General features: G+C 39.4%; 2 protein-coding genes across 3 annotated transcripts; both read left to right on the top strand.

The window, feature by feature from the left end:
* The first annotated feature begins 435 nt into the window (after positions 1-435).
* rusf1 (RUS family member 1) lies at positions 436-4,730 on the top strand. The gene is made up of 13 exons (XM_086058234.1): positions 436-817; positions 898-975; positions 1,822-1,936; positions 2,007-2,052; positions 2,652-2,684; positions 2,753-2,858; positions 3,023-3,124; positions 3,492-3,562; positions 3,642-3,826; positions 3,905-3,962; positions 4,116-4,180; positions 4,270-4,446; positions 4,518-4,730. Exons 1-13 carry the CDS (start codon positions 671-673, stop codon positions 4,601-4,603), a joined length of 1,269 nt encoding a protein of 422 aa, XP_085914360.1. The 5' UTR covers positions 436-670; the 3' UTR covers positions 4,604-4,730.
* A 407-nt stretch (positions 4,731-5,137) lies between these two features.
* On the top strand, positions 5,138-11,849 carry LOC147182203 (uncharacterized). 2 transcript variants are annotated; one of them, XM_086058247.1, is made up of 10 exons: positions 5,138-5,482; positions 5,561-5,762; positions 6,783-6,818; positions 6,913-7,131; positions 7,701-7,751; positions 7,894-7,926; positions 8,451-8,684; positions 8,751-8,854; positions 11,466-11,631; positions 11,695-11,849. In XM_086058247.1, the coding sequence occupies exons 1-10, from the start codon at positions 5,418-5,420 to the stop codon at positions 11,764-11,766; spliced, it is 1,182 nt and encodes a 393-aa protein (XP_085914373.1). In that variant the 5' UTR covers positions 5,138-5,417; the 3' UTR covers positions 11,767-11,849. The 2 variants fall into 2 exon arrangements, with proteins under 2 accessions (XP_085914373.1, XP_085914382.1); XM_086058256.1 differs by lacking the exon at positions 6,783-6,818.
* The last annotated feature ends 29 nt before the right edge of the window (positions 11,850-11,878 follow it).

The following is an 11,878-nucleotide window of genomic DNA, read 5'->3' as shown; positions in this document are numbered from 1 at the left end:
CACCAGTCAAGGAAGAAAGGCGCAAGAAATAACCTTGTGCCATAAGATATTGTAATTATATATATATATATATTATATATATAACTATATATGTAAATTATATATATATATATATATATATATATATTTTTTAAGATTAATATAGTTGCATGTTAGACATTCACGGTAAGCCTACCTCTTTACAGTTTCTTCATCATAAACCAAAATTACATATTAATATGGTGATCCAAAGTAAATCAAGTTGTATATATAATATACAAATTATGATATATTTCCTAAATCTTTTACTATTCTTTTTTTATTTACCGTTCTTATTATTTACAAATTTAAGACAGCCACTGTAAAGGTACGGTAAATGTCAGGCAAGATGCATACGTCATAACCCCGCCTCGATTTTATACACCAATTAGGGTGCTTCGTGTAAGAAAAGGCGGAAGAAAACAGTATAGAAGGAGAGATGTCTGACGTGTCGATGTTGTGCTATAAAGTACTAAAACAAGTGTCAAAATGTATATAAATTAATCTTGTTAGCTTTATTGCGGCTTGTTAAAACCAATCCAGTCGAATTGATCGCGTTTAACAGACCGAATCGTGGTGATTCTGGTCTATTTATCACCTCCAATTGCAGACATAACCTGGACATTACAGGGGTTTGTTGCATAAAGCAGAAATGGAGGACTGCGGTGCTATTTTAGCCACTGAGAGGTACGGCAGTGGCGAGTCGTGGCACTATGTTGCAAAGGACGGAGCCATGGAGAGGAGAAGGGACAGCAGTGAAGCTGGACCGAGAGGAAACTTATTTGTTGGTGTTTTTAAAGTAAGGAAGCCGTACGAGAATTCTATCGTTTTATTAAATTTTGTTTGACATCTTAATTTTGTATATACTGTATATTCCAGAGCGTTTTTCTTCCTCAAGGCTATCCAGAGAGTGTGAGTGGAGACTACTTGCAGTACCAGTTTTGGGATACTTTACAGGTACAGTGTTACATACACACTTGTTACCAGTGTTGCCAACACTTGAATATTTATTTCGTTTCGTGACTATGAGCAAAATGTAAATTACTCTAGTTTTATCCCAAATCCATTTTCCTTGTGAAAGGAAAGGAAGTGTTCATCTGTCCCAGTCCCTCAAAACACAAATGTTTGTGTCCCCCCCCCCCCTATATGAACAATGGCAGTATTGTACTGTATACAAACTACCATATAACATAATAAAATCTAATGTAAAGAACATCATACTGTATTGTAGAAGCAAGGTGATGGTGTCACTGTCAACAAATTTTGAAGTATGCTCCCACCATCTTGTGATGGAGCGTCTGTAGCTCCAGCCTCACCAGGGTCGCAGGGCTGCTGGAGCCTATCCCAGCTGGTTTTGAGCAGTGGGCGGGGTACACCCTGAACTGGCTGCCAGCAGCCAATCACAGGGCACACAGAGATGAACAACCATCCGCACTCACAATCACACCTTTAGGGACAATTCAGAGCGCCCAGTTAACTTAACATGCATGTCTTTGGAATGTGGGAGGAAACTGGAGTACCCGGAGAAATCCCACACAAGGATGGGGAGAACATGCAAACTCCAGCCAGGAAGGTCAAAGCCCGGACTCAATCTTACGCCCTCATCACTGCGAGGCGGACGTGCTAAGTAGTCATCCATCGCGCCGCCCGTCTGAAGCTCACGTCTATTATTTCATTCCCTCACCCAATCAGAATCGATTGTAGAATCAATATGGAATTTGATCAATAAGCAGCACTGATAATGGATTCGTAATCGCTAAATTCATGTCAATTACCATCCCTATTGATCAACATTCTCCTCAGGCCTTCTCCAGCTCTCTGTCAGGAACGCTGGCCACCCAGGCGTCTCTCAGAGGTGTCGGTGTGGGAAACCAGGAAGCCACAGTGGCTGCGGCCACAGTCACCTGGCTGCTAAGAGGTAAATAAGATGTATTTTATTATGCTTGTTGTATATTGACACTATTCAATCGTAATGCGTTTTTTCTTAGATGGAACCAGCATGTTAGGAAGGATCGTCTTCGCCTGGCTAAAAGGGTAAATCTTAGCACTGTGTCTTTCAGACTGAGACACAAGCAATGAGACACTTTCGGTTATAAGTGAAAAAAGTACAGGTACTTACACTTTGTACTGCACGTTGAGTAGAAAAGTAGAAATAGTGATCAACTCCTTACTTGAGTAAAAGTAAAACAGTACAAATTTTAAAATGTACTTGACGACAAAAATAAAAGTACAAATACATTTTTACTGTTATTTATAGTAGAATTATAACTGGCAAAACTGGGGAAAATAAATACTCAATTAAAGTATAGTACCAAACTATTTGTATTTAGTTACCTATCAGTTCCTACCACTGCCTACTGAAATTTTGCACTTCTATGACATCATTCCCAAACCCCAAGGTCACCAAAGTTGTCCAAGCATGCCTTTTATGGATCTTGCTGTGTGCACTAGGAACAGAAAAGGGAAGCAATTGTCCAAAATGTCTTGATAAGATGAAGAATATACAACCAAGGACTATACGCCAACCTCTCATTGACTGATTATAAGGCACGTCCAAAGACTTTTGTCCATCTAGTGTAAACTTTAGACATGTTTTGTTGTTGTTGTTCATCCTGGGTCTGTGTGTTCCTTAGGAACAAGTTGGACTCTGAGGCCAAAAAATGGAGGTATGCTGAGTACAAAAATGTTTTGTTGTCATTTCTCTGACTAACTCTGTCCCGATGTTTGTGTCAAGACTTTTTGCAGACATACTCAATGACATTGCCATGTTCATAGAAATCCTGGCCCCGTTCTTTCCTGCTTGGTTCACCTTGATTGTATGCATGTCGGGCATGTTCAAGGTAAATTGAATAGAGGAAGTAAAATGGTTGGGGCCACCATTTATGAGTGTGAAAATTTATTTTTATGTTTCTGATTGGCTCCACTGAAGAAAGTCGTTGCACTATACAATAAAGAAATCATAATGATATGTAACTCCTGCTGTTTTCTCGCTACTGGTCTCCAGTCTGTAGTGGGCGTGGCAGGAGGCGCCACAAGAGCCGCTCTGACAGTCCATCAAGCTCGGCGAGACAACATGGCCGACATCTCCGCCAAAGACGGCAGTCAGGTGCTTTGAAGATACCTAAATATTTCAGAGTAGGGGTACATGTGTCTGTCGGGTACAGTACTGAGTTCCAACATGGAACAGCACAGGTAAGAGGCAGGAAGTGTACTTGCCTCGCATTCCATAAACAAACGCAGTGCAGCTCACTCAGTCTCTGGCTAGTGGACGTCATAGAATCTGAAATCTTCAGATTGAAAGAAACTATTGTTGTCTCACTTCCTCGAAAGAAAATAACTACTCATATTGGACTTTCGATTGAAAACGATTGATGTTGCACTTTCTTAAAAAGAAGACAAAAAGCTAAGGTGACACGCTTCTAAAAAGGAGAAAAACGATTGATGTTGCACTTTACAACAAAATGTAATTCCAGGAGACTTTGGTGAATCTGGCCGGACTCCTGGTCAGTCTGATCCTCATTCCGCTTGTCACGGACAGCCCGGCGTAAGTGCTAAGAAATCAGTTTTAATCCTAATCCAGATACAGTAAGTATTGGTTGACCCCCCCCCCTCCGACCTACCAGATTGACCATCGGCCTGTTCTTCCTCTTCACTGCCCTCCATCTGTTTGCCAACTACAAGGCGGTGCGTTCAGTGGTCATGGAAACGCTGAACGAGGCGCGGCTTGCTATCATGCTGCGACACTTTCTGCGAGACGGATGCGTGCCGACCCCAGTGGTAGCCAATCGGGAAGAACCTGTCTTTTTGGGTAAAAGATGCGTGATTGGTGGCTGTATAGTTTCTGATAAGTGTGATAATTATACTGTATATGCGTTTTATTATCCAGAGTTTAGGAAAACATTGCCCATCAAACTTGGCGTGAGGCTTCAGGAAGTTGTCCAAAGGTAACCCTCAAAATTTGACTAGTTTTGAGATATAATTGTTCTTTTTGTATCACTTTTGGGCTGTTGGACTTAAAAATGTACACTTTAAATATTTGTGTGAAGCGGTTCGGACAAAGAATGGATGGATAATACAATTTGACATATTTTTCTTAGCCCGGAGGAGTTACGTTTCGCTTTGATGAGAAAGGATGCACCCTTCCTGCTGGGCTTTACAAACGGTACAAAACAGTCCATAATGTTGTTGTTTTTTTTTTTTAACGTGTCCCGCCTCAGTGTTTATTAAATCGATATTTCTCTATACTTTCAGGCTGTGTGCGTGTGTGTTTGGCAGCACATGCACACACGCGAGATGAAATCAGAGCGATGTGTCAAGCCATTTGGCTCAGCGATAGGTTGAGTTCATCAAGGCAGCATCAAGGTTTCTGGGAAATGGTACACAAGAGCTACAAGTTGATGGATAGCGAGTTTGACCGATTTTACAAAGGTGAGCCAATGTGGGAGTCAGCAACACTTGCTTTACAGGGTGTTTGATAAGGTGATGGGTTTGATTGACAGGTGTGGAAGATGCCGGGTGGGATGTGACAAGAACGTTGCTGGACTGGGACGAGTGGAGACTCAAATGGAAGCCAAAAATGAGATGAAAACACCCACAGATATTTCAATGTGAGTCAGACAGATGAATTAAATCTCAAATGATTCACTGTGGTATCAGTCTCAGTCATCTGTGTCTTTTTATTTGTGTAATAAAACATATTTTATATATACGTATATTTGTGTGAAAGTCATTCTAAGTTGTGTACAAAGTTACCCTTTTCCAATAAGTTACTTTTGACAGGCTGCTATTTTATTCTTGATCCATAAGTGTCGTTTAGACTTAAAGCACAAATAGATAAACAAAGTAGACAATAAATAATCTGTTGATGACTGTGGCATTTGTGACCCAGTGGCTCAGTGAGCTCCAAACCCTTCAGATGCTACTTAAGCTTGTGGTAAAACAAAAAAGTCGAACGTTACAAATGTGTAAGTTACTATTTACTTCATGATGTGGTCGTTCTGAAGGTGTCTATATGAATGATAAACTTGACAGGCTGGCCTTATAGGTTTTACCCACAGGGGGCGTTTTTAATCCGCAACACTCTTAAACAAACCAACGAAGAAGAAAAGGAAAACGATAACATCCGCCAAGGAACACTTTGGGGGGGAGAAGAAGCAAAAAATAAAAGAAAAAAGTCAAAAATATAAAATATATTTATAATGATTAATGTTGCCGCCTGCCAATCAGCTTTATAAAATTATACACACAATATAATTGTCAAAATTCGAAATACAATCACATTTGACTGAAAAGAAATTTGAAAAGCGGATATGTACTCGTCATTACGTTGGCTAGTTTGATATGTTGTGCTAGAAAAACAAAAGCGATTTAAACATTTGAGTAGTAACGTGTAGTTCTACATGGGCCGTTATAAGTGTGCGTACGAGTGTGAAAGCTCCGACGATGCCGAAGAGAAGTATTTCAAGTGAGTTTGGCATACGACCTTTTCTGGTTTTACCTCAAATCCAATTTTAGTTTGGTAGCAAATAAATGTGTTCGGTAGGTTCCCGCTGTGCAACGAGCGACGCCTGAAGAAATGGCTGGCCAATATGAAGTGGAAGGACTGGACGCCTTCTCGCTTTTCTGTGCTGTGTAGCAAACACTTTGAGGAGCAACACCTGGACCGAACTGGCAAGTGTGTCCAGCTTCGGGAAGATGCCGTGCCCACCATATTCCTACCTCAAGACGAAACCAGCAAAAACAAGGTTTGTTGATAATGATAATGGACTCTTGGCATGGACGATGCATTTTATTTAATTATTACTTTTTTGGTCGCTTTAATACATTTATTTCAAGAGCGACGTTATAATTTTCGTGAGCTTTTTAATGATGTACAAGTATTTTCAATTATCTTATAGACTGTAATTATTGTACATATAAAAATGTGTAATGACTTATTTTAAGATACACTAAGATGTAAAATTTTATTGGTAATGTGAATTAAAATTGGAAAAATCTATTCTTCAAATTTGCATCTTTTGAGAGTATTTTTTTTCTTCATAATTGACATGCACTACAATAAAAACTAAAATTATTTCTGTATAGAATTCATTAAATACAATGTGGAGTAAAATATACTTACCATTAGCTAGATTAAACTGGGAAATGTAATATTTAGTAATTTTATTATTATTTATAAGGTATTCAATATCCGTGTACTTTATTGTACTGATTACATATTCTGTGTGCATTTTAATGATCTTTTAGCATTTTTATTTATAATAGTTATTTTTTATAAATGTATTTATGAATAATATTAATAAATAATGAGTAAATCCAAATTAATAATATACAGTGGACCACCACATATTTGCGGTTTGGCACTGACAGATTCACCTATTCAGAAGTTTCCCTATATTTTTTATTCCGTTTTTCCCCCCTTTCTTGTTCTTGTTTTTTTGGGGGGGGGGGGGGGGGGGGCAGCACCCTTTTTACTTAGAATATGCTTATTGGAGGTTTATCCTCATTTGAAAGATTTTTGGCGGGGAAGAATAGAAATGTCTGAGTTGTTTTTCCCCCCGCATTGCATTTATAATGGGCATCAATTATATGTGGAGTTTCACTAAAAGGGGGTCCACTGTATAATAAAGCACTACAATTTTAGGTTATGACACAACGTAAAACAAATGCCAGATCGGATTGGTTGACAAGTCTATCCGCTAAAATTCGTCAGGCTTAGGAAAGTCACGTTTTTCAAATGTATACTGTGACTCATCTCACTGTAGGCAACCAGCAGCACTCCAAGAGGAAGAAGAAAAAAGGTGAGCTTGACTGTTACCTGATCAAATGTGCCGTTAAACAAAGTTACTGGTCGCAGACTTGGATTAAACATTTTCCTCGTCTCGACTGTGGCAGCAAGTGAGTACCAAAGCGTGGCAGACGAGTTCGGCCGCACCCTCGACGGCCACGGGGCACGACGTTCCAGAAGAAGAAGAGTTTGTGGAAGTGGATGGAGGAGGTGAAGATGTGGAGGTGCAAGAGGAGGCGGTCAGGTGGAGGATCATCATGGACCCGGGCCTTGTCAAGATCATGTCCTTGCCGCATTTCTTCCACGGAGATTACTGCGCCAAACAGGTCAACACATACTGTATGATGATGATGATGATGATGTCATGTTCAAGTTATGAAAAATATTGTCTGGGAGATCTGGGAAGAAACCCTTAAAGGATATGATGTCATCATGCATTTTCAAACACTTTCACATGCAAACACAACATTTTCACTTTCATTTTGACAATGATAAAGAATCTAGTACTTATTAGTAGAGTCGATAGAAAAGACCATCTACTACTAATGCTCTTGCTACTACTTAAACTACTACCAGTACTCTTACCACTACTGTTACTACTACTATCACCACTACTTACACTGTACGACTACCACTACTTCAACTTTGTTCGAACTTCTACTACTAACTCGTACTACTAATGCTACTAATATTACTGCCACAGTGGCCACCAATGACATTACTATCTACTTATACTACTATCACCCTTAAAACGGACGGGTAGGTCTTCTACTACAACTACTATTTCTACTACCACTATTACTGCTTCTACTACTACTACTACTGCATAACAACTACTACTAGAAATAATCTGACCACTACTTGTACTGTAGGCGTGTTATTTTGTTCTCAACAGGATGTTCAGTGGGCGCCCGACAAAGATGTGATGATGACCAAAACCAAGCAGGTTTGTGTGCAACTTTTCTTCTATTGACAAAAAGCCTTGGCAGAGGTCTTATGGCAATTTGGTGTCCTGATAATACAATGACCTGGATGAATCAGAATATTCACAGGCCGTTTAAACTAATGTTTTGATTTCCCTGCCATAGACGGATGGCCTAAATCCTGAAAAGGTGATTGGGGTGAGTCTTTTTTTTAATTATTTGTTATTTGGGGCGTTAGAAAAAATAGATTCGGCAATATATCGCAATATTATCTCGAATCGATTCAATATTCGGCAGAATCGATTTTAAAACATCAATTTCTTATGGAAATATTCAACAAAACGTCTTACTTTGGGTTAGGGTTCACACATTAAGCATGGAAGAATGTTAATAATTTCTTTCAGTGCTGTTCAAACATGAAACAGACTGCAACCTGTTTGTTAAATGCAGTGGCTCAGTTATAAGACAGAATTTTCAGATAAATAAATAAATGTTCATACAAATCTTACAGTGTACGTGTACAAGTTTACTGATTTGTATTTTCTAAATTTGAGAATTTTTTTTTTTGCAATAATGAATTTATAGATTTGTGTCAGAATTAATCGGTATTGAATCGAATCGTGATACGAATCGGATCGCCAGGTACTAGGCAATTCACACCCCTACTTGTTATATAATATCATCCAAATGTTCTTAAATTGACTGTGATTGGGTGGCATCAGGTGACGTCGCCGTGGCAGTGGCTGGGCTTGGACGTGCGGGGTCCTCTACCTCCGACGCGCAACGGGCACAAGTACGTGGTGACGCTGAGCGACTACTACTCCAAGTGGGTAGAGGCAGCAGCCGTGCCGTCCTTTCTGCCCACGCATGTCGCCAAGCATGTCGCCGATGCCCTCGACCACTTCGGCTTACCGCTGCGGATTGTCTCCAGGCTGCCCCGCGAAGTCATCGACCAGGTGAGTGATGTAAACGTGGGAATTCTCGAAAGTGAAGTGGAGTAATGACATCCTACGTGACGTCAGATCAATCAAGAACTCGCCAGACAGCTGACAACTGACGCGGCGCTCGTGCTACAGCATCCGCACACCGGCGCCGTTGATCTGAACATGCAGCATATGATTGACAGGTCTGTATCAGTGAACAGGCTTAGTGCAGAGGCCACAACATTAAGTACACAGGTTAATAAGAGATTGTGATACTTTATATAATATCATCAATGATGTCTATGGTGACACATGATTGGTGAATTTTTATTTTTTTATTTTTTTTTAGGCGAGGCATGTTCTTTTTCACTGAGGGAGCCAAAAAGGCATTTTTTATTCAAAGGGAAAGATTATGGTGTAAAGGGACTTATTTGAGGTGAAAGATTTTTTAGTTTCACAAAGTGAAAATACTCATTTATGGGATTTATTTCTTTTATTGAGGGAAAACCCCTTGTTTCTTAGACGCGAGGCATTAATTTTCGAATAAAATATGTTGGTGAGGATTTTTCTTACTGAATAGAAAGAGGAAGTAAGGCATTTCTTTTGTTGTAGGAGGAAAAAAATACATATTTAAGGCGAGGTCTTTTTGACAAAAAGCTGACCATTATTTGAGGTGAGTCTTATTTTTTGCTGAAGGGAAAAAAAGGGGTTAGTGTGGGAGGAAAATAAATTATTTTAGATGGGGGATTTCTTTTTCATTAGGGGAAAATATTCATTCATGGCATTTCTTTTTTACTAATGGAAAAATGTGTTTATTTGAGTTGAGGCATTAATTTATTTTACTGAAGAGCGAAACTACAAACGCAATTCCAAAAAAGTTGGGACACTATACAAATTGTGAATAAAAACTGAATGCAATTTTTTACATTTTATTGAGAATAGAACATAGAGAACAGGTCAAAATTTAAACTGAGAAAATGTATAATTTTAAAGGAAAACTATGTTGATTTTAAATTCCATGGTGTCGACAAATCTCCCAAAAATTGGGAGAAAGCCATTTTCACCACTGTGAGGCATCCCCTCTTTTTCTTACAACAGTCTGCAAACGTCTGGGGATCGAGGAGACAAGTTTCGAAATAGGAATGCTGCCCCATTCTTGTGTAACACGCCTCTCTCGAACTGTTCAACTGTCTTGGGCTTTCTTTGTTGCACCTTCCCCTTTATGATGCGCCCAATGTGCTCTAGAAGTGAAAGAAGTGGACTGCAGGCTGGCCATTTCAATACCCGGCCGGATCCTTTTCCTACGCAGCCATGACGTTGTAATTGGTGCTGCATGTGGTCTGGCATTATCGTGTTGAGAAATGCAAGATCTTCTCTGAAAGTGATGATGCCTGGATGGGAGCATATGTTGTTCTCCAATCTCAATTTACCTTTCTGCATTGACGATGCCTTTCCAGATGTGGAAGCTGCCCATGCCACACGTACTCATGCAACCCTCTACCATCACAGATGCAGGCTTATAAACTGAGTGCTGATAACAACTTGGCTTGTCCTTGTCCTCTTGAGTCAGTATGATATAGCGCCCCACAATGTTTTCCGGAAGTAGTGCTGAGCCCTTTTTGTGATTTCCCTTACAGTGCACATTCCTGTTTGCGGTGCTGTGCCATTTAAGGGCCCGAAGATCATGGGCATCCAGTATGATTTTTTGGCCTTGACCCTTACACACAGATATTGTTCCAGATTCTCTGAATCTTTGGATGATGTTATGCACTGTAGATGATGATTACTTCAACTTTCTTTGCAATTTTTCGCTGGTAAACACCTTTCTGACATTTCTCCACTATCTTTATGCGCAACATTGGAGGAATTGGTGATTCTCTCCCCATCTTGGCTTCTGAGAGACACTGCCACTCTGAGAAGCTCTTTTTATACTCCAATCAAGTTGCCAATGGACCTCATTAGTGCTAACTGGTCTTCCAGCAGTTTTTTTTTTATAAGCGCAATTGACTTTTACAGCCTCTTACCTGTCCCAACTTTTTTGAGATTTGTTGGCACCATGAAATTTACAATCATCTTATTTTTCCCTTAAAATTATACATTTTCTCAGTTTAAACTTTTGACCTGTCATCTATGTTCTATTCTGAACAAAATATAGAAATTTGGCACTTCCACATAATTGCATTCAGTTTTTATTCACAATTTGTATAGTGTCCCAACTTTTTGGGAAATGGATTTGTAGATGTCTGGGGCATGGCTATTTTTTTTACTGAGTAGAAAGGAAAAGTGAGGCATTTATTTTTATTGTGGGCGTCACTGGGAGATTTTTTTTCTGAAGAAAAAAAAAGGTTATTTGAAATCAGGCATTAATCTTGTGGAAAATTAGGCACTATTTAGAGAGAAATTAACTTTTTTTTTAGGTGAGGGATTTTTTTTAAGGGAAAATATTAATTTATGGCATTTCTCTTTCATTGAAGGAAAAATCCCTGATATTTGAATTGAGGTATTGTTTCCTGAGGGGGAAAGGGAGGCGTTTGTTAGATAAGGCATTTATTACTGAGCAGAAAGGGGAAGGCAGGCATTATTGTGGGAGAAAATGGACTTGTAAAAGATTAGAGGCATTTTACTGTGACCAAGAAGGTGATGGTTAGTTGAGGTGAGACTTATTTAGGATTAGTACCGCCCATTGTTGCTGAAAGGAACACGAGTTGTTGACAAGAGACTTTTATTTATTTATTTTTTTAGTTAGGAATAAATCAATTAACTGAAGAACAACGACTTGTTCATTTTTGGGTGACATTTATTTTTGTGTACTAGCATGGTGAGTGACCTGGTGACTGAGCACGCGGCTGACTGGGACGTCTTTCTTCCAGCGAAGGTGTTTGCTCTATGCTTCCAAGAACATTCTCACACCAAAGAGAGGCCCTTTACCCTGCTGTGCTGCCGCAATTCTAAACTCGCCCACTCTCCACTAGGGCTGACCGTAAGTTTTCACATGTAAGCTTTGCTTTAAAATGATGCTAAAATGTCCTCTCTTGTCTCCCAGTACACAGATGCACAAATCCAAGAAAGCGCTTTCCTTGTGCAATATGGAGCGTCAACCAGCACAAACATTTGAGTTACAGTATTTTCATGAATCCCTTCATTAATGGTGTATGACATTGCTCGTTGTTAAAAAAAAATAAAAACCTAAATGTTAAACGAGTGGAGTTATTCATGTTTATTCAAGG

This window comes from Leptonotus elevatus, chromosome 1 (genome assembly GCF_054856555.1).
Source record: "Leptonotus elevatus isolate MCC_2025b chromosome 1, RoL_Lele_1.0, whole genome shotgun sequence".
Lineage (NCBI taxonomy): Eukaryota > Metazoa > Chordata > Actinopteri > Syngnathiformes > Syngnathidae > Leptonotus > Leptonotus elevatus.
This window is presented reverse-complemented; position numbering and strand designations above follow the sequence as displayed.